A 19187-nucleotide genomic window follows, 5' to 3' on the forward strand; every position below is an offset into this window, starting at 1 on the left:
AACATAAGTCTTTACCTTTTTCTTAGCAATAATTACATCACTTTCGATGCAAATTTACTTATTTTATTACTTTAACCAATGCCCTAAGGGCAATGGTTATCATTCTCCTATATATTTTTATTTTATTTTTTTGGTCAAGTAAACTAGTGGTTAGAGCTCACACAATTTAATTGTGAAGAAATAAGATGTTGAGGATTCGAACTCTAACCCTGCATATAACATGCAATATCCCTATTAATTGGGTTAGGCCATATTTAATATATTTTATATTTTGCCTAAAAAATACACATTGTTAACACGCAAAAGAGATGTTGTGGAAGAGGTGAGGCCACGAAAGAAAAACAAAAATGTTTTTTTTTTTTTTTGAGGGAGAAAAACAAAAATGATTGGAGACGACTTTGACTTACCAACGAAAGCATGATGATAAATAAACAAAAAGACTCCGTTAGTCTTCTCATCCTCGTCCACACACACACACACACACTCTTCCATATTACTTACTTCACTCAACCATGCTTTCTTCTTCAATCTCCTCTTCCAAAGTTCCTCGTTGGATGTACGAGTACGATGTGTTTTTGAGTTACCATGACGAAGACATCGGCAGATCTTTTGTATCTGATCTCTCTTCCGCTCTCACACAAGATGGATATGCTGTTTACATCAACGATCACGATCTTACAAGCGGAGAACAGAGAAATTCAGCTGCAATCGAAGAGTCTAGAATTTCCGTCATCATTTTCTCAAGTAAATTTGATTGTTCAACATGGTTTCTTGATCAACTGGAGAAGATATTGGAGTGTCGTAGAACCATAAAGCAGGTAGTTGTGCCTGTGTTCTATGATGTAGATCCCTCCGATGTACAAAATCAGAAGGGGGTGTTTGGAGAAGCTTTTGTAGATTGTATTGCACGAACGGAAGGCAAGTCAATACGTTACAGAAACGCACTCTTTGAAGCTGCCAATTTTTCAGGATTTTTGATGATGGACACCAGGTAAATCTTTTTTCAATTTGCATTTTGAAATTATTAAATCAATCTAATATATTGTTATTCCCTAATTACTAGTTAATTGCTCTTTTATTCTCTATTTAAGGGATATAAGAGATGTACATTTTTGCTTATCTTGACCTCATATTTTATAGGAGCCAAAGTAAAGATATCAATGACATAGTGCAAGGTCTGTCTCGTTTGATTGAAGACCAACAATTGCTTTTCATTGCTGACTATCCAGTGGGAGTAGAAGCTCGGGTGAAAGATGTGATTCAGCTATTGAATAGCGGACAACCTGAAAATACCATGATTGTAGGTATATGGGGGATGACTGGGGTTGGTAAAACAACAATTGCAAAAGCCACTTATAATCAAATGGGTTGCACTTTTGAGGGAAAGAGCTTTCTCCATAGTGTTAATGAGATTTGGGAACAGCGTGTTGATGTGCTGGTTTCTTTGCAGCAACAACTTCTTTCAGACATCTGCAAAACAACAAAGATACATACAGTTGAATCAGGAAAGAAGATATTACAGGGAAGACTTTGCCATAAGAAGATATTTCTTGTACTTGACGGTGTGAATAAATTGGAACAGTTGAATGCTTTGTGTGGTAGTCGTGAACTACCACATTGTCGCGAATGGTTTGGTCATGGAAGTAGAATAGTTATTACAACAAGTGATAAAAATATACTTCGTAGACTTCAAGTTGATCATGTGTATAAAATGAAATATATGGACAATACTGAATCTCTTGAGCTTTTTAGTTGGCATGCATTCAAGAATCCAAGTCCTATAGAAAGTTACACTGACCTTTGTAGAGATGTTGTTGAGTACTGTGGGGGATTGCCGCTAGCTCTTGAAGTCATTGGGTCTTATTTGTTTGAAAGATCTGTAGAAGTGTGGAAGAGTGTACTGGAGAAACTCAAAACCATTCCCCACGATCACATATTAAATAAATTGAGAACAAATCTTGATGGCTTAGACCGCGAAGACAAAGATGTATTCCTTAAAATAGCTACTTTATTTATTGGGATGCACAAGGATGATGTCATTCAGACATTAAATTACTCTTGGCATTTCTCGGAAATTGCAATATCAGTCCTTAAAGACAAAAGCCTTGTAACTATAGATAGCAACAACAGGATTGGAATGCATACTTTGGTGCGAGCAATGGGAAGAGAAATCATAAGGGAAGAGGGTATGGGGATGGCTGCAGTAAGTAGATATATGCTCTGCTCCACTTGATTTATCGTTAATTTTCATACTTTGATCCTAAATCAAAGTAATGCTAAAGGAATGAAGCCGAGTGACCATGAATTTGCTTTTAACATTTAGTTTCATAATTTATTGAAAGAACTTAGAAGTTTGTTAGGTTGTGACTTGTGAGGCAAGAAGTAGTATCAAAGTTCAGGTCTCAACTAATAGTTAATTTGAATTGCATCCGAAGTTTATAGTTACCGTATATTTAAGCTTTGGTAATTTGGTTTTTTGTTTCAGACAAAGATGTACGACGTGTTCTTGAGTTTCAGAGGAGAAGACTGTCGCGCAAAATTCATTGCACATCTCTATTCCTCTCTTCAAAATTCTGGGCTTTATGTTTTCAAGGACGATGATGGAATTCAAAGAGGAGATAAGATCTCAGTCGCACTAATGGAAGCAGTCGGACAGTCTAAAATTTCTATTGTTGTTCTGTCTAGAAACTTTGCTAATTCAAAATGGTGTATTCTAGAGTTGGAGAGAATTGTGGAAATCAGTAGAACCAAGGGTATGGTGGTTGTACCAGTGTTCTATGAGGTAGATCCCTCGGAAGTACGTCATCAGACAGGAGAGTTTGGAAAAGCTTTTGAATATCTTCTATCAACAAAATCAGTGGATGAATACACAGAGAGAAATTGGAAAACAGCACTGCATGAAGTTGGTGGCATAGCAGGGGTTGTCATCTTAAAATCCAGGTAATTTAATTATTACTTAATTTGTTATATTATCAAACAGGTAAGTTTGGAGAATCCTTTTAATTATTTCTGTACTTGTAGTCCTTGAATATAAGTTCTTTACCGAATAGGTGTTCCCCATCTATTTGATTTATCTAATTGTCTAATTCTACATATTTTTTTGAAATGGTAGTATAATTCTACATTAAGATTAAGTTATTCCAAATAATATTTTTTTAAACTATGTGATATGTTAAAAATATAATTTTAATCGACTCCATTATTCAATATGTAGTATTATACTTCTTGGCAGTTGTATTGAGACTCATGCTTTCCTGTCTTCTAGTTTCTGTCCTTTCACTTTCACCTCAAACAAACAATGTGTGTTTTTTTACTAGAACAAACAATGTTTTAAAGTTCCATTATTGGACATTGCTTTCTTAAATTCCAACCATTCATTTTTTAATCAATCATCAGTTGTTGTTACACTGTATTCTCTAAAACGCACTCTCTCACTTTAGATTGTTTCATACTCAACTGCTCAAAAAAGTAACACACCTGTACCTGATAAAAGCCAATTACATAGTTTCATTCAGTCTTATATTGATATATTTCAAAAGCATTTGTGATAAAAATTTAGCTTTCAATGGATTCCATATGCTATTATCTTGGCTGAGATTGAAAATTATAATTTGACTGAAAGTGATCACACAAGACAAAAGGAAAACGTACATGTTGTGCAATGCTTGTAAAACTATTTTTTTATTCGCTTACTCTTGTGATCGTATTTTATAGCGATGAAAGCGAGGATATCAAGAAAATAGTTGATCTTGTTACTCATTTGCTAGACAAGACAGAGTTGTTTGTTGCTGACTATCCAGTAGGAGTAGAATCACGTGTACAAGATGTTATTCAACTACTGAACATACAAAAATCAAAAGATCCTGTACTACTAGGGATATGGGGCATGGGAGGGATCGGAAAAACAACCATTGCTAAAGCCATTTATAATGAACTTCGTCATGATTTTGATGCAAAGAGCTTCCTGTTCAATGTCAGGGAAGTTTGGAAACTAGATGAGGACAAAGTTTCTTTACAGCAACGACTTCTTTCTGACATTTACAAAACTACAAAGATAGAAATAAAAACAGTTGAATCAGGAAAAAAAATATTAGAGGAAAGACTTTTTCAAAAAAAGATATTTCTTGTGATTGATGATGTGAATCAATTGGATCAATTGAATGCCTTGTGTGGAGATCGAAAATGGTTTGGCGAGGGAAGTAGAGTAATCATCACAACAAGAGATGAGGATTTACTTAGTAGGCTTGAAGTTGACCATGTATACAGAATGCAGGAAATGGATGATGGTGAATCTCTGGAGCTTTTTAATTGGCATGCATTCAAGCAACCAACTTCTATTGATGGTTTTACTAACCTTTCTATGGATGTGGTTAAGTACTCTGGAGGACTGCCCCTAGCTCTTCAAGTCATTGGGTCCTTTTTATTGACTAGGAGAACAAAAGAAGTGTGGAATAGTGTACTTGAAAAACTCAAACTGATTCCCAATGATAAAGTGACAAATAAACTAAGAATAAGTTTTGATGGTTTAAGTGATGATGATGTGAAAGATATATTCCTTGATATTGCTTTTTTCTTTATTGGTATGGACCGAGAGGACGTAACTAAGATCCTACAAGACTGTGGGCATTTTTCAGTAATTGGGATAAGTATCCTCATACAACAAAGTCTTGTAACTGTTGATAGAAAAAACAAGATTGGAATGCATGATTTGTTACGAGACATGGGCAGAGAGATCGTGCGCAAGGTATCAAAAGATGCGGGCAAGGAGCCTAGTAGACTATGGCGTTATGAGGACATGCATGAGTTGTCAAAAGATACTGTAAGATCTCATGTATGCTTTTATTTTTTACATTGCTTGTTTTGCCTCTGTGCACTGTATCAGACACCGCAAAAACAGAAATGTCTCTGTACCTTAAGCTTTCAAGCAAAAATTATATGAATGATTTTATATTATATCTCTAACAAAAATATATGATCTCTAATATAGATGGATGAAAAGTGAATATTGATCAATCTGTTATTAGCTGTTACCATTCATTTGCTGGCTTATTTTTCTCGTTATTAAAATTTGATTCATCGTGAATCATTTAATGCTACTTCTTTCCTTGTAACAGACCATTGGCTTCAAACCTCACTATTATATATAGCTATACTAAAAGATTTTTAACTACCACTTACACTTACATAACCTATGTGTTTTATTTTACATTTCATTTTGCTTCACAGATTACTTTAGCTGTTAAGGGACTGAGTTTAAAGATGTCAAGAATGGACTCAACAACTTCTTTGGAAACCAAAGCATTTGAGAAGATGGACAAGCTGAGATTGCTTCAACTTGCTGGCGTACAACTTAATGGAGATTACAAATATCTTTCAAGACATCTTAGGTGGCTTAGTTGGCATGGATTCCCTCTAAGATATATACCTGCAGACTTTCATCAAGATACTCTAGTTGCTGTTGTCTTGAAATATTCCAATCTGGAACGAGTGTGGAGAAAGTCTCAGGTATAAATTCAATTTGTTTTGCTCTTGTGACCTAGTTAATTTAACGTCTCACAGTGCTTATTTTGTGTTTTTTATTAGTATTTAATTCATCTTTACCAGAGGAATTATAGCACTGCATACTAAAATGGTTATTATTGAGGAAATCCATGACCAAGAACAAGCCTTTACCAGATGTAGTAAACATAATAACATCCGATCTGGTTACACTCTACCATTTCAGTACTAACTCTCAACAATAACAAAAGAAATATTTGACAAGTTTACAGTCAGATAATTCATCTTTCAGAATAGTCTCTGAATGAAATCATCTACTGGTTATAATTCAGCCTTCCATTTTCTTCAAGAATATATCTACTAAATTTTTTTTTTTTTTAGTAGATATATTTTTTTATTCAAGAATCATCTACTGGCACACTTGAATTTATTTATAAAAGTATGCCTCTCTTTCTTCAAGAATCATCAACTAAAATATTTTTTATTCAGCATTCCATTCAATTCTAAGAAAATATCTTAATTGACCCACGTATTTGTTTCAAAATGGTGCATTATGTGTTTTTATATTTCTGAATTTCAATATGATAACTTGATGTTATGACAATATAATCTACATAAACCTTAGCACAGACACAAACTAGATGAATACTTTACTACGTATCCTCATCATTACAAATCGTTCCAAATTTCTTTTTGATAAAGTTGGATCGCTTAAATCAACTCTACAATGATTTTTAAGTGTACAAATCAATCCTAACTCCTCCTAGGCAACAAATCCAAGAGTTTGCTCCATATATATCTCATCTATTAAGTCTCCATGCAAGAAAATATTTTTTATGGTATCCATTTGTAACAAGAGATAAAACATCTCCATGACCCAGGACAAAAATTTGAATGAAACCTGTAATCATAAGACCGAAATCCACTGAACCATTAGGTCCTACTTTGACAGAAAATACCCAATGACATCCGACAATATTTTTATTTGAGATAAAGTGTGGTTGATTCCAACATTTCCACTTCCTTAATCATTTACTACTGCCATCTTATATGGGAAAGAGCTTCCTAAATTTTTTTAGTAATAGAAACATGCTACAAAGAAAGACTGACATCTTATTTAATAGAAGATTGATGACGATAACTTAGAAAACTATACATAGGATTAGGATTAAAAGTGCAGAGAACTGAAGTAGATGAAGATTGCTTCAGAGAAGATTGAGATGCTGAAACGAGCAATGAAACCAATGGGCTCAGGATCCAGTTAAGATGTTGGATGTTCACCAGGAGTTTTCAGAGAAGATTAGGACAGTGATGATAGGTGTTCAAAGGACAAGAACTGTCATCTTGAGGGCTAGAGGCCTGAGGATTGAGTTAAGCAATAGGTCAAATTGTAAATGGGTACTTCACCCTTTAAGGTGAAAATTCGAGAATCATCAAAGAATTCCACATCAATAAAAGTTAAGAAATGATGTGGACTTCAATATGCTAAAGCGATCCTCTAAATATTTTAAATTGCTTAGGGAGGATGACTAATAGTTGTGTTTTAATAATTCTTCTCAATATGTATAGTTATTTGTATTTATTTTTTAGTATATTTTGTCTCTAATATATGTCTTCAAATTTTCTTTTGTTGCAGTTTCTGGTGAAGCTGAAAATTCTTAATCTGAGTCATTCTCCCAACTTGAGACATACCCCCGACTTTTCAAAATTGCCAAATCTTGAGAAGTTAATACTTAAGGATTGTCCCCGTTTGTCTTTGGTTTCTTCTAATATAGGAGATCTCAAAAAAATTCTTTTAATAAATTTGAAAGATTGTACAGGCCTTCGAGAACTTCCAAGGAGCATATATAAGTTAGACTCGCTTAAAACACTCATTCTATCTGGATGTACAAAAATTTACAAGTTGGAAGAGGATATAGGACAAATGAGATCTTTGACCACCTTGGTTGCAGATAACACCGCTATCACAAGAGTTCCCTTTGCAGTAGTAAGATCAAAAAGTATTGCATATATTTCTCTTTGTGGCTATGAAGGATTCGCACGTAGAGTGTTTCCTTCTATTATTCAGTCTTGGTTGTCTCCAACAAATAATATTCTATCCCTAGTTCAAACATTTGCAGGAACACCATGTCTAGATTTCACAGATGAACAAAATAATAGTTTCTACTGTCTGTCATCCATTTTAGAAGATCTTCAAAATATTCAACGTCTTTGGTTGAAATGTGATTCAGAAGGTCAACTGAATCAAACTGTAGCAAGTATTTTGTATAGCTTTAACTGTCAAAATTTTGAGGGATTCTCAAATATCGGGACTTCAACATCAACTCAATCTCGCAATCAAGTTTTTATTTCAAGCTCAAATAATTCATTAACATCCTTTTTTATTGAAATGGGAGTAAGCTGTGATGTCGCCAACATCCTTAGACAAAATATTTTGCAGGTTCTCTCTTTCTCCTTCTCCTTCTTTACTTACCCACACGCAAACACAAGTTACACAATGCTCTCTCTATATCTGTTTTATACATCACAAACACCTTCACAAACAAATTTGAAGTTCGATGCACATGTCAAAGTTAGCATATATTGAATCATGTATATAAAACTGAAATATTTTGTTGGTATGTACCTCAATAGTATATATTTCCTCCGGACAGACTCCGAATCTCAAGCCTATTTTCTCTGGAACACAGACGGTTGACACCAAAGAGTCACAGTAATTTTTATACCCACACACAGAGTCACTTAGCCACACACAAACACAACCCTATCTATATATGTTTTATAGATCACAAGCACCTTCACAAACACACTCAATGTTCGATGTGCATGTCAAAGTTAGCATATATTTACCTCACAACAAAATATAAACGATATGTAGGTATGCACCTCAATAGTATATATTTACCTCCTAGTCAAACTTCACATTGCCTTAACCCCTCTCCTTGGAAAAGGGATGGTTAAGACCAAAGATTCACGCATGTGTAAATTATAAACATTGTTTTTTATGAAATTGTTATTTTGATTGCAATTATTTTGATTTTGATTAAAATTATTAGTATAGTTGTTTGCGACTTTCAAATTGTAGTAAGCCCATGCTTATCAATTTCAATAACACTAACAATATAGCAAATATAACATAAATTCTTATCTTTTTCAATGACATCAATAGTATAACATTTTATTTTTTATTTTTTTAGAGGAACAATATAACATTCTATAGACAAACTTGCTTAAGGGTATAATCGGAATAATGAAATAATTTAGCCCAAATTTGCATATGGATAGATATATATTTAGTCCCCCTTGTTTGGATTATGTTTGATTTTCCTCCCTCACGTGTTTTTGGTTAACTAACTCCCTCTATTTATAAAATTAAGCAACTTTGACTTATTGTCAATTTACTTGACCCAGACCCTTAAACTACTCTTAAGTGTTTTTTTTTTATCCAAAAGCAAAAAATTCAGTGAAAATATGATCAAATGTGAAAGATTTTGTAAAATATAATATTAGGGTTTAAAGATTTTTTGGAGAGTTTTTTTATTAAGAGTCTTGACTCTTGACTCTTGACCTTGTTTATAGATTACATAATGGTTAAATAATTGTTTCTTCACATACGCAAATTGAACAGAAAACGCCTCCCATTGGGTCCGGTTTGCTCCCCGGTGACAACTATCCCGATTGGCTAACCTTCAATAGCAACAGTTCTTCTGTATTTTTCGAAGTACCTCAAGTGGACGGGCGTTGTTTGAAGACAATCATGTGCATTGCCTATTCTTCTTCCGCAGACAATACAACAATAGAAGGCTTTAAAGTTGTGTTGGTCATAAATTGCACAAAGAACACCATTCAGGTCTACAAGAAAGACGCATTATTAGCACCTTTTGACGAGGAGGAGTGGCAGAGAGTAATATCAAATATAGAAGCTGGAAACAAAATTAAGGTGGTTGTTGTTTTTACAAACGAATTCGTTGTGAAGAAAACAACAATTTATCTTGTCTATGATGAACTGATTGAGGAAAAGACGAATCACTTCCATGAGCCAGATGAGAATGGTATTGTATCTAGTGGTGATGAAAATGTAAGTAATAGTAGTCTAAATTTATATACTTCATATGTTGATTTTTTTTTTCCTTTCTTTTCATGTTGTTATGATAAATGCAAGATTTATGAATTGGAATGTGAATTGGTAATTTTACACATCAATGATTGCTCATGAGGAAACAAAAACTTCACAATCGTTTTTCTTATCAATACTAATCAAATATTGATTTACTTTATAAAGTTGTATTAACACTTGGAATCTTTATGATCTTGTAATTTTATGATGTTACTTTATACAGTTCACTTATCACTCCTTTCATTATGTTTATGGGTTTAGATATTTGGTAGACTCTTCTTCACACTTCCTTCCCTTGTTCGAGCTGTTTTGTTTTCACGGCCTTTCTGGTTCTGTTTGGCTGCTATTATGGTTTGGTTGTCTCGCACCCGTTCTAACAAACGAAGAAAATGCAAACCTATTCTAAGGTACAAACATGTCTTTATTGAAGTCCATCATAATCATAAGTAAAAAGAATTTGAAGACATTAAAAAACATTACTTCTTGTTGTCATCCATTTGTACTAGAGTGTTGGTTCATCATAAGTAAAAAGAATTTGAAGACATTAAAAAACATTACTTCTTGTTGTCATCCATTTGTACTAGAGTGTTGGTTCACTCTAGTCTAAACAGTAACTTTGAATTTAGATTGTGAATAATATATTTCTCCTTGGAAATCATGATTTTATCATATTATGCCGGCTAGCACAACACTTATTATTATCGGGTAAAATTTATGTGGTAGCATGTCCCGCTAAAGAGGTAACAATATCGATATGATTTTGATTTAGTTTAATCCACGTGAATTTCATCCAATAATAAAAAGTGTGTTGGTAGTATTGTATACTTCCTATAATGTACCCTTGTAAGAATAATGATTTTGTTGCTAATATTAATTTGATATGCTTCCTCCTACTGTACTGCTTTGTGTGAAATAGGGAAGGAGAATCCGCAAGCTCTAAGAATCTGATAATCCAGAATCTTTGGACAAAAGTCCTTTGGTTGATGTACAAGAAGTGAAAAGAGAAGATTAAAAGAGGTACTTACTTAATTCTGGTCAACATGGATTGTTTCCAATAACTTCAAATTCCTGAAGCCATAAGACGACAAGGTTGAAAAGCAAGAGGAGAAAGCAGAAACTACCTTAAGTTCATTTTTTTTTTTGTTGAAAGGCGAAATGGTTGTTATCTTTAGTTCATTGTAGAACAATTTGACTGTTGTAGAATCCTTAAATGTGCACCAGCAAGTAGACTCTTATAACCATATTGATGGAGGATTTGAAATTGACAAAAGTTGAGTTTTACTTGGAAAGTATATAAAAAGCCAAATTTCAGAGGTAGTATCAAACCATCATATGCCACTTTTACTAGGTAAAGGACCAGATATAGAAAATGTCACCCATAAGTTGACATAAATCCTAGAATAACTTTTGCTTATTTTAATGTTACAACAAAGTAGGATAAAAAAACAGGAAATTGAAAGCATTCCATCATATGCAAATCACCTTGCAGGAAAAAGTGGTAGAAGAAAAGAAAATAAACCTTGATTGCCATATAGGCAGCAACATTTCCAGTAGCTTGAATGCTTCGCTTGGTTACATAGACAAAACAGCTGTTGTATATATGGTTGTTGATAATGAGAATAAAATATGTTATAGAAATCTTAAATTCAAAAATAATTTAAGGTTATTTATTTTTATCAGACGGAAGCACAATCGAAAAATGATGCGGGAAGGTTTAAAAAATGTTGGTGAGACAGCTACACATGGGGAGATGTTTGGAGAGACCCTGGAGGAACTACACTCTGTTTTTTAGCTTTGTGCAGCTGTGGTTTTCTATGCAACACCATCTAGAGTTGTGGTTTTGGTGACATCCAAGGTTTAGAACAAACTGCCTTCTCTGTACCAAGTGATTTCAATCCATAATATCTTCACAATAAAACAAACACATTACACAACTCACACCAGCAGTGAACTTTGCCTGCTTGTACAATATTCCAAAATGAATTCCTTCCCTTGTCATTCTAATCAGGATTGCAGTCATGTCACCTGAATGCAATTCATGATAAATCCTCTCCCTGTGAAACTATTGTAGTCTGTAGACAAAGATAAGACCCTTATAGACCTTCTACCAACATAACTTTTGCGGACAAGTTTACAAACCTTCTGCTAAAATTTCACTACAATTCCTTTCCATAATTCTCATAACAATCTTGCCAATCGTCGTGCATAAATTTTTTACAAGACACAAAAACTTGTAAGACAAACCATAATCCCCAAATTAATAGCTTCCTTATTATTGGTTTTAAAAAAATAAAGGCACACATCCTTTATTAAAAATAAACGGCCGTATGATTAAGACAAAAAGAACAAGGCTCCGACCCCTGAAACACATCCTCAGAATGTGAAAAGGATCGTCCTCACTCCTCTGCCCTCATCTTCCCATAAGATGTGATCTTAAACTTGGTCGGAGATCCAAGTGTTATCAATTTTCCCAAAGTCAATAGTCTATAGAAGTTGGATGCTTCTGATCGATAAGTTTCAGTTACTGCCATATCAGTTTGAACAATGGATGCCTTCATTTTTCCGTATGATTTATTCACACTCATTAACTCTTCTAATTCAGGATTGTAGTTTCCTTCCACCAAGGATTCTTCAAGGCTAGAACTTGAAGCTTCCTCTGTACCTGAAGGCTGGCATTTCAATTCAAGAATGGTTACCCTCTTCTTAGGTCTTGAGGCTTCATTGCTTTCCCAAAGTTTCCATGAAAGTTGGCACAGACTCCCCAACAGTGGTTTGTAAAATGGATCTCCAAATTTTATCTCTATGGTTCCCCAAAAGCATCTGTGTTTAGCTCCCAACATATAATCATACTTTAGAATGATAGCCATTCTGATGTCCAAGCCTTTTTTTTTTTTTTTCATTAATTCCACCCGTGCCCTATAATATCTTTCTGCAAATCTGCCTGCAATTTGAAGTTCTTCAGGAGAAAAATCAAGAGTATGTTCTGGCACATGTCTCCTGGGTTGAAACTTTGCAGCAAGTGATTCATTTGCTGCTCAGGAGAACCCTTTGGAACCAAACACGATGATGGCATGCAGGAAAAGGAGTTATGATTCGGAGTTATGAATTGGATATCATCCATGCTTGTTTCTTGCTTGTGTACATAAACTACCCAATTAGTCAGAATCTAGTCTGAAACATATTGGACCTGTATGGCCTTCCAATCAATTCAGTCGGCAATATTGAACCTGCAGCGGCAATCCCGGCCACAAACTTCTCGGCCATCAATAAACAAGTGGAGGCTAACATTGTGCCAATCCTTCAATTCAGTCGGAAAACTTATACATCCAGCCAATTTAGATGAACTATATGTATTTTTTACTTCCTGGAACACCAATGCTAAAGTAACAACCGGAAACTTCCGGCGAGCCCATAAAAGCGGAATCTCTTGAGTGCAAACATAATCAAACCATTCTGGAATCACCTTTTCCGGTAGTGGCATCACAATTTGTATTCTTTGGATCTCTTGTGAAACCTGTGATGCCAAAAGAGGTTAGTGGGTTTACATCAATATTCTATTTAAAGGGTGATAGTTTCTTGCATTATGAAAATAATGGAGAAATAAGACAAACTTTAGACCAGAACACACTTGATGCTGCTGAATTTAAGGATGCACACATTCTCGCATCTATTTTCTGAATACTTAACAAAAGTTCTAGAACTTGTGTAAGATTCTTGCAAAAGCTCACATTAAGACTTTTCAGGTGCACAGATCCGATAATGCTTTGTGGGAGGGCTACAAACCCACTGTTTGAAACTTTCAACTCTTTCAATTTTGGAAATGTTTCAATAATGGCATTAAGATTTTCATCTAATAGATTAGCTTCGCTAAAATGAAGTGTTTCCAAATTTGGATAGCCATTTGCCCCAGTATGGTACTCTTTGAACCGTTGAAATGATTCTCCAAGTTGAGAGCAACCATCAATTTTCAAAGTGATCAGTTTTGGAAGGGATAAGAAACTACTTGATAGATCTTCGATCCCTTTGCAAAATGACATGTCTATATACTCAAGGCCAGTAAGGTTACCAACTGAATTTGGAAACTCCTTGATGGAAGTACTTATCATGTGAATCTTTAATGGCTTATCCATCTTTTGATTAACATGTGGGAAGTGTTCAAAATTTCTGCAGAAATTAAATGAAAGCACTTGTAGGGAGGGCAAATATATTTTTGGCACAAAACTCTTAAGCTCAGTGCACCCTGAAGCACTTAAATGCACCAGATTAGGCATAAATCCAATGGATTTATCAAAACGTACTAGTTTATCGCATTTACTAACTGTATACACTCTTAAGTTTTTAGCTCCAGACAGGTCAGGAATTTGAGTTATGGACCGACTATGTGAGAGATCAATGAATGTTAAATCTTCAAAATTCTGCACAAAAAAAAAAAAAAAGAAGATATAACTGAAATGATTAGAGCATAGCCAACTATGTTAAGTTTTAAATCTTTCTAGTTGAACTGACAAATTTACCACATGTCAAAATATAAAGAGTAAGCTGAAATAAATGTGTACCTGAAAGGGCTTTTTCAATATCAAAGAGCTATGAGGTAACTTAAGTCAACAATTCTGTATCGATAAATTTTTTGCGGGAAATCCTCTGACAGATAACACTTCCAATCCAGTAGTCGTAAACTATTCCGCAAATAACTCTGAGATTGCGGTCCTGATGAAAATATTGTATTCCTAACAATCAGAATTCTGAGATTTTTCATCTTCTCAAAGGCGGAGTAAGCCCAATTATCTACTTTTTCTTGTTTTGGAGGATGAAGCATTATTCCTTCAACTATAGTATTTCCCTATCGAAACACATGGTAAATGGATAGAATTGAGACTAGATATATTTTCCAAAGTTAAAAAATAAAAGGATTCTTATGAAAATAAAAAGGATGTGATTCTTACTGAGTTTTCTTTCAGTACATGAAGAACTGACCATAATCTGCTTTGTTCACCAAGGATGTGATACTCCTTCCGAAGAATCTCTCCTTTCAAATTGGATCCTATTATTGGAAAGGAAAAAGCATTCTCATTGATCAATTTGCTTAAGAATGAAATTACATAGGCTGGTGTTTATATATAGATAAACACAGTTGACAAAAAACTAGTTTAAATCTGCCAAAATAACTCTAATAAAACTATTAATGACAGAATTAACTGTAATAAAAAACTTATTAACATGCTAGTAAAAACCAGTTGACTTCTAACTGTATAGCTGTGAGTTAATCTCCTAACACCTATTACCTTTAAAGCCAATGGAATACCCTTTGCATAACTTATTGCATGATAAGAGATTTTTGCAAAGTTTTCTACAGGTCTGCTCATATTAAAGGCATACCAACAAAAGAGTTCAATAGATTCATGATGATTTAGCTCCTCGAGTTTATATATCTTAATTTTAAAATCATGCTTATGTAGAACATCTATATCTCTTGTTGTTACAATGATTTTGCTGCCAGAACCAAACCAATCATGTCCTCCAGCTAGTGATTCCAATTGTTTTACAGAATCAACATCATCGAGTATCAGAAGAACTCATTTGTGGGCAAGCCTGTCTTTTATTTCAGAGCTTGTTATATATGTCCAAGGCAAATTTTGTTTTGCCTATTCCACCAACTCCATAAATCCCCAACATGCATACATCATCATCATCATCATCATCAGAATTGACATCAAAATTAGTTTTCACCTGTTCGAAATGTGAATCGAGTCCGACTAGGTGTTTGGTTTGTAAAGGCATGGGAGGTAGCTTAGCTGAGATTTCTTTGACAATCTTCTCAATAAACTCATGTTCATAGCTGCACAGAAATACAATAAGAATGATAAATAAATAAAAAGTGGGGATAAAATGATTATGTGCAATAGATTGTTCAACTCAGAAAAAAGGTTATTTTATTAATGATATGATTAAATAAAGTATAATTTTTTTTTTTGTCAAGTAACCTAGTGGCTAGAACTCACACAATTTAATTGTGGAGAAGTGGGATGTCCGGGGTTCGAACCCCGGCCCCTGCATATAAAATGCAATATCCCCCTACCAGCTGAGCTAAGCTCACGAGGATAAATAGAGTATAATTAAGTAAAATGTACACTAATAATAGTGAAAAAGATCATCATTTAGAAGTAATTATCCTATATATATGTACAACATTGTATTTTTCTTCCTTGTAATGAATCTCACAATATGTGCCGAATTCCATTTCTCAAAATTATCACAACCCAAAGTTTCCCAATGGTTCTAAAGCTAAAGTTACAGACAGGCATTGGTCGGTCGGGGCACACCGCTTCCACCACCACTTTTTAAACTCTTAGTTTAATTTCAGTTAGTCAGTTCAGTCACACTTTTGATTACTCTGTCACCTTTCATCACATTGTTAGTTCTACCTTTCATCACATTGTTTAGATGATCAATTTGGAGAATTTTCAAAATGAAGGGATTTTATGAAGCATTTTGTTTAAGTTAAATTTAGAGAATTTCAAATAGCACCTAAGAACTAAGAATTTGGCATTCCTTCCTTACTTTAAACAATGCATATCTCATATTGGTCCTTATGATTCTTTCAAATTATGGAAATTGGTTATAGATACGAAGGTTCCACCACCGATGACTAAACTTCGTCAAAGAACCGTGGGATACATAAAGTGGATGACTGGATTCTTCCCATCCAACCATATTTTCTCAATGAGAAATCCAATACATAGGCTCAGATCCTTTTATCACTCCATTGTTGGTGTTCTTTCCTAATTTTAGTAGTTGAATGAAGCTTATTTTATCTACTTGAGAAAAATAATTAATTAAAGGTTTGGGGAACTTACATATCATCTTTGCAATGTAGTCCACTAAGAGCACATACTCTGTTCAAAGCAAACCTCCATGCTTTCACCTTCTCCGATTCCTTTCCAAATCTTTTTTCATGCTCAATCATTGCAATTTCATTGCTATTTCTTCGATACCTAACATCACTAGGATCCACCTTATAAAAAATAACAAATACCGATTTTCTATTTTTGTCATAACAGTCAACTATCTTAACTAGTTCATCCAGGCACCAAGTGGAAGAAGCGTAATCACGACACAACACAACGATAGAGATTCTAGAAGCTTCGATTGCTTGTAGAAGTGAAGGTCTGATTTCATCGCCGATGTTGATGTTTTGATCGTCTCTGAAAACGTTGATTCCGTGACGGAGAAGAGAATGATAGAGATGATTAGTGAAGGAGTAGCGAGTTCCACCTCTGAAACTCAGAAATACGTCATGTTTAAAATCATTTTTGTGATTCACCATTGATGGAGATAATGGTAAGGTTTGAAGTTTGTGTGAACGGAATTGTTTTTAATAAAACCAAGTTTTGAGCTTGCAAAGTAAGAAGAACGCGGGGATTACAAAGAAACAGTCTCTAGATGCTAACGTTATGAATTTTGTCTCTTACACTCTAAACAAATTCTTAAATGATGTAATCATTAATTTTTTATATGATAAAAAACTAGAGTAAACTGCATTTTGTTTTTTTTAGTTAAATATGTTTTTGATTCCTATAAATATATAATTTTTCGTTTTAATTTCTCTAAAATTTTCCTTAAACTTTTAGTTCTTATAAAATTTTCAATTGTTACTTTTGGTTCCTATTTTTAAGTTAATTTTTGTATTTTTTAATGAAATTATGTAGAAATGTGTAGAATAATGTAAAAAAATTCCTAGAAAAAATAGATTTTTTTAACCAAACATAAATTAAATATGAATTTTAAACGTAAAAAAATATAAAATTCATATTGAATTCATGTTTTGTTAAAAAATTCGAATTATTATTGGGAGAGATTCTTATAATACTATGAATTTTTCTAAAATTTTATTCAAAAATATGGATTCTACATATGATTTTACTTTAAAAGAGGGACCAAAAGTGAAGACGGAAATTTTTTTAGGGACTAAAAGTTGAAGAAATTTTTTAGAGGGACTAAAACGAAAAATTAACATATTTATAGGGACCAAAAACATATTTAACCCTTGTTTTTTTGGGTCTGAAAATGTAAATGTTGCTCCCCTAAATTTTGTAAGGTTAAAATACTCTCTATATAGTACTTGTCTGCATAGTCTAATTGATAAAAAGATTGCAATGTACAAGGGTTGAAGGTCAAATCTTATATTTTTATTCATCTTAAGAGATGAAAGGAAATTGTCTATTAAGTTATTTGACAAAAGAAAATCTCTTTGCCAAGTAGCTCTGGTATGTATCGATGTGTCACGTTAAGTCACATCGTGTTGGGAGAACCCGAGTTCAATTTTAGGTAAAACAATTTTTAGTCAGAATTTACTTACCTCACAACTGAACTCCATATTATTAGGGCTCTTTTCCTGAGAATCAAATGATTAGAAAAATACTTAATATTTTTTTTTATGTTACAATGGGATTTGATTTGTTAGAATTTGTATTTGTAGGTAAAATGAGTAAGGAAATGAACACAAATAACATGTTCTTTCTTTTCCTGGAAACGAGGGTTCGTCTACGGTGGGCGACCTAAATAAGATTTTTTTTATTCATGTGTATCTATTATGATATTCGTCCTGTATTGGTTCGTGGTAAATTTTCTATGCGGATACCTTGCATACAAAATTTTGGTCATCCTTAATTATATGTCTAACCTGAATAACGCCGGTAAATGCTCTACTAGTCTATCTATATATAAAAGTTAACCCATGCCAATTTTGAAGCCCTAATTTTTCCTAAACCCTAATCACTAAAATTCCTGTTTTACCCTTAACTATAACAAATAAAGCCTAAACTAAGATATAAACATAGCAAGAAAGAAAAAAACATCCTGACATGTTTTGTTGCTCGCAAAAACGCGTTGTTTTGTTGCTCAGTTTTTCATTCACCCTTCTCCCTTGGAAACCATCGGCTGCGCCACCGATAACTTCAGCCAATATCTAATCACCTTCAACGATTTCCATCACTGAGTCCAAAAGGTTTCAATTTCAGAAATCCTCCTACTCAGCAACACTGACCCGTTTCAATTACTATTCGAACAAGGTTTGATTTCAACTCCATCCAAATCTCATAGTTTTCATCTAAATTTAGCATGTTCTGTACATAGATCAATCGACTATGGTTGGAATGGATTCATGTGTTCATAAAACTTTAGCCCGCTCAATTTTTTTATCGTTAATTTTTTTTTTAAATTTATTGATTGTTGTAGGTTCAATCAGATCGAAATGATTCGGATCGATTGAAGCAACGAATGATGCGATTAACTTCGTCATCTAAACAGTTTCATCGAACCACCACCGAAGCTCCCAGTTCGTCAGCGTCTTTGTCGGTGTGAAGTAAGCCAGTTTTATCCAGAAATTATGCCTTTGGATTGTTACTGTGTTGTGTTATGGTTGTTGATATTATTTTCATTGTTCATTTGGTATTTAAGTTGAAGCATTAAGTGGTTTTGTTTAGACATTGAGTGTATATCATTTGTTATTTTTGAGCTTTGCATGTTGTTTGTGATTTGTATCACTGTTTGGTTGCAGCCCAAGTTTTGCAAT

At 33.8% G+C, this 19187-nt stretch overlaps 1 protein-coding gene and 2 pseudogenes across 1 annotated transcript; 1 reads left to right on the top strand and 2 right to left on the bottom strand.

Annotated features, from left to right (window-relative positions):
* Positions 1-456: 456 nt before the first annotated feature.
* On the top strand, positions 457-10905 carry LOC146927008 (disease resistance protein RPP2A-like). Its single transcript, XM_085700426.1, has 9 exons — positions 457-991; positions 1141-2203; positions 2486-2940; positions 3715-4819; positions 5227-5505; positions 7136-7939; positions 9128-9577; positions 9878-10023; positions 10533-10905. Exons 1-9 carry the CDS (start codon positions 513-515, stop codon positions 10612-10614), a joined length of 4863 nt encoding a protein of 1620 aa, XP_085556552.1. The 5' UTR covers positions 457-512; the 3' UTR covers positions 10615-10905.
* Positions 10906-11767: 862 nt separating this feature from the next.
* On the bottom strand, positions 11768-12737 carry LOC146927009 (uncharacterized; annotated as a pseudogene).
* LOC146927010 (TMV resistance protein N-like) lies at positions 12611-16972 on the bottom strand (annotated as a pseudogene).
* Between the last annotated feature and the right edge of the window lie 2215 nt (positions 16973-19187).

The sequence above is a fragment of the Medicago sativa genome, chromosome 4 (assembly GCF_051527215.1).
Source record: "Medicago sativa cultivar Bolivia chromosome 4, Bolivia_mono, whole genome shotgun sequence".
NCBI classification, from domain to species: Eukaryota; Viridiplantae; Streptophyta; class Magnoliopsida; order Fabales; family Fabaceae; genus Medicago; species Medicago sativa.

Excerpts from the sequence above, each read along its gene's own strand:
- LOC146927008 (XM_085700426.1), top strand. The coding sequence starts at position 513 with ATGCTTTCTTCTTCAATCTCCTCTTCCAAAGTTCCTCGTTGGATGTAC. Across the intron at positions 2,204-2,485 it reads AGGGTATGGGGATGGCTGCA|ACAAAGATGTACGACGTGTT; the intron begins GTAAGTAGATAT and ends TTTTTGTTTCAG. Across the intron at positions 7,940-9,127 it reads TTAGACAAAATATTTTGCAG|AAAACGCCTCCCATTGGGTC; the intron begins GTTCTCTCTTTC and ends CAAATTGAACAG.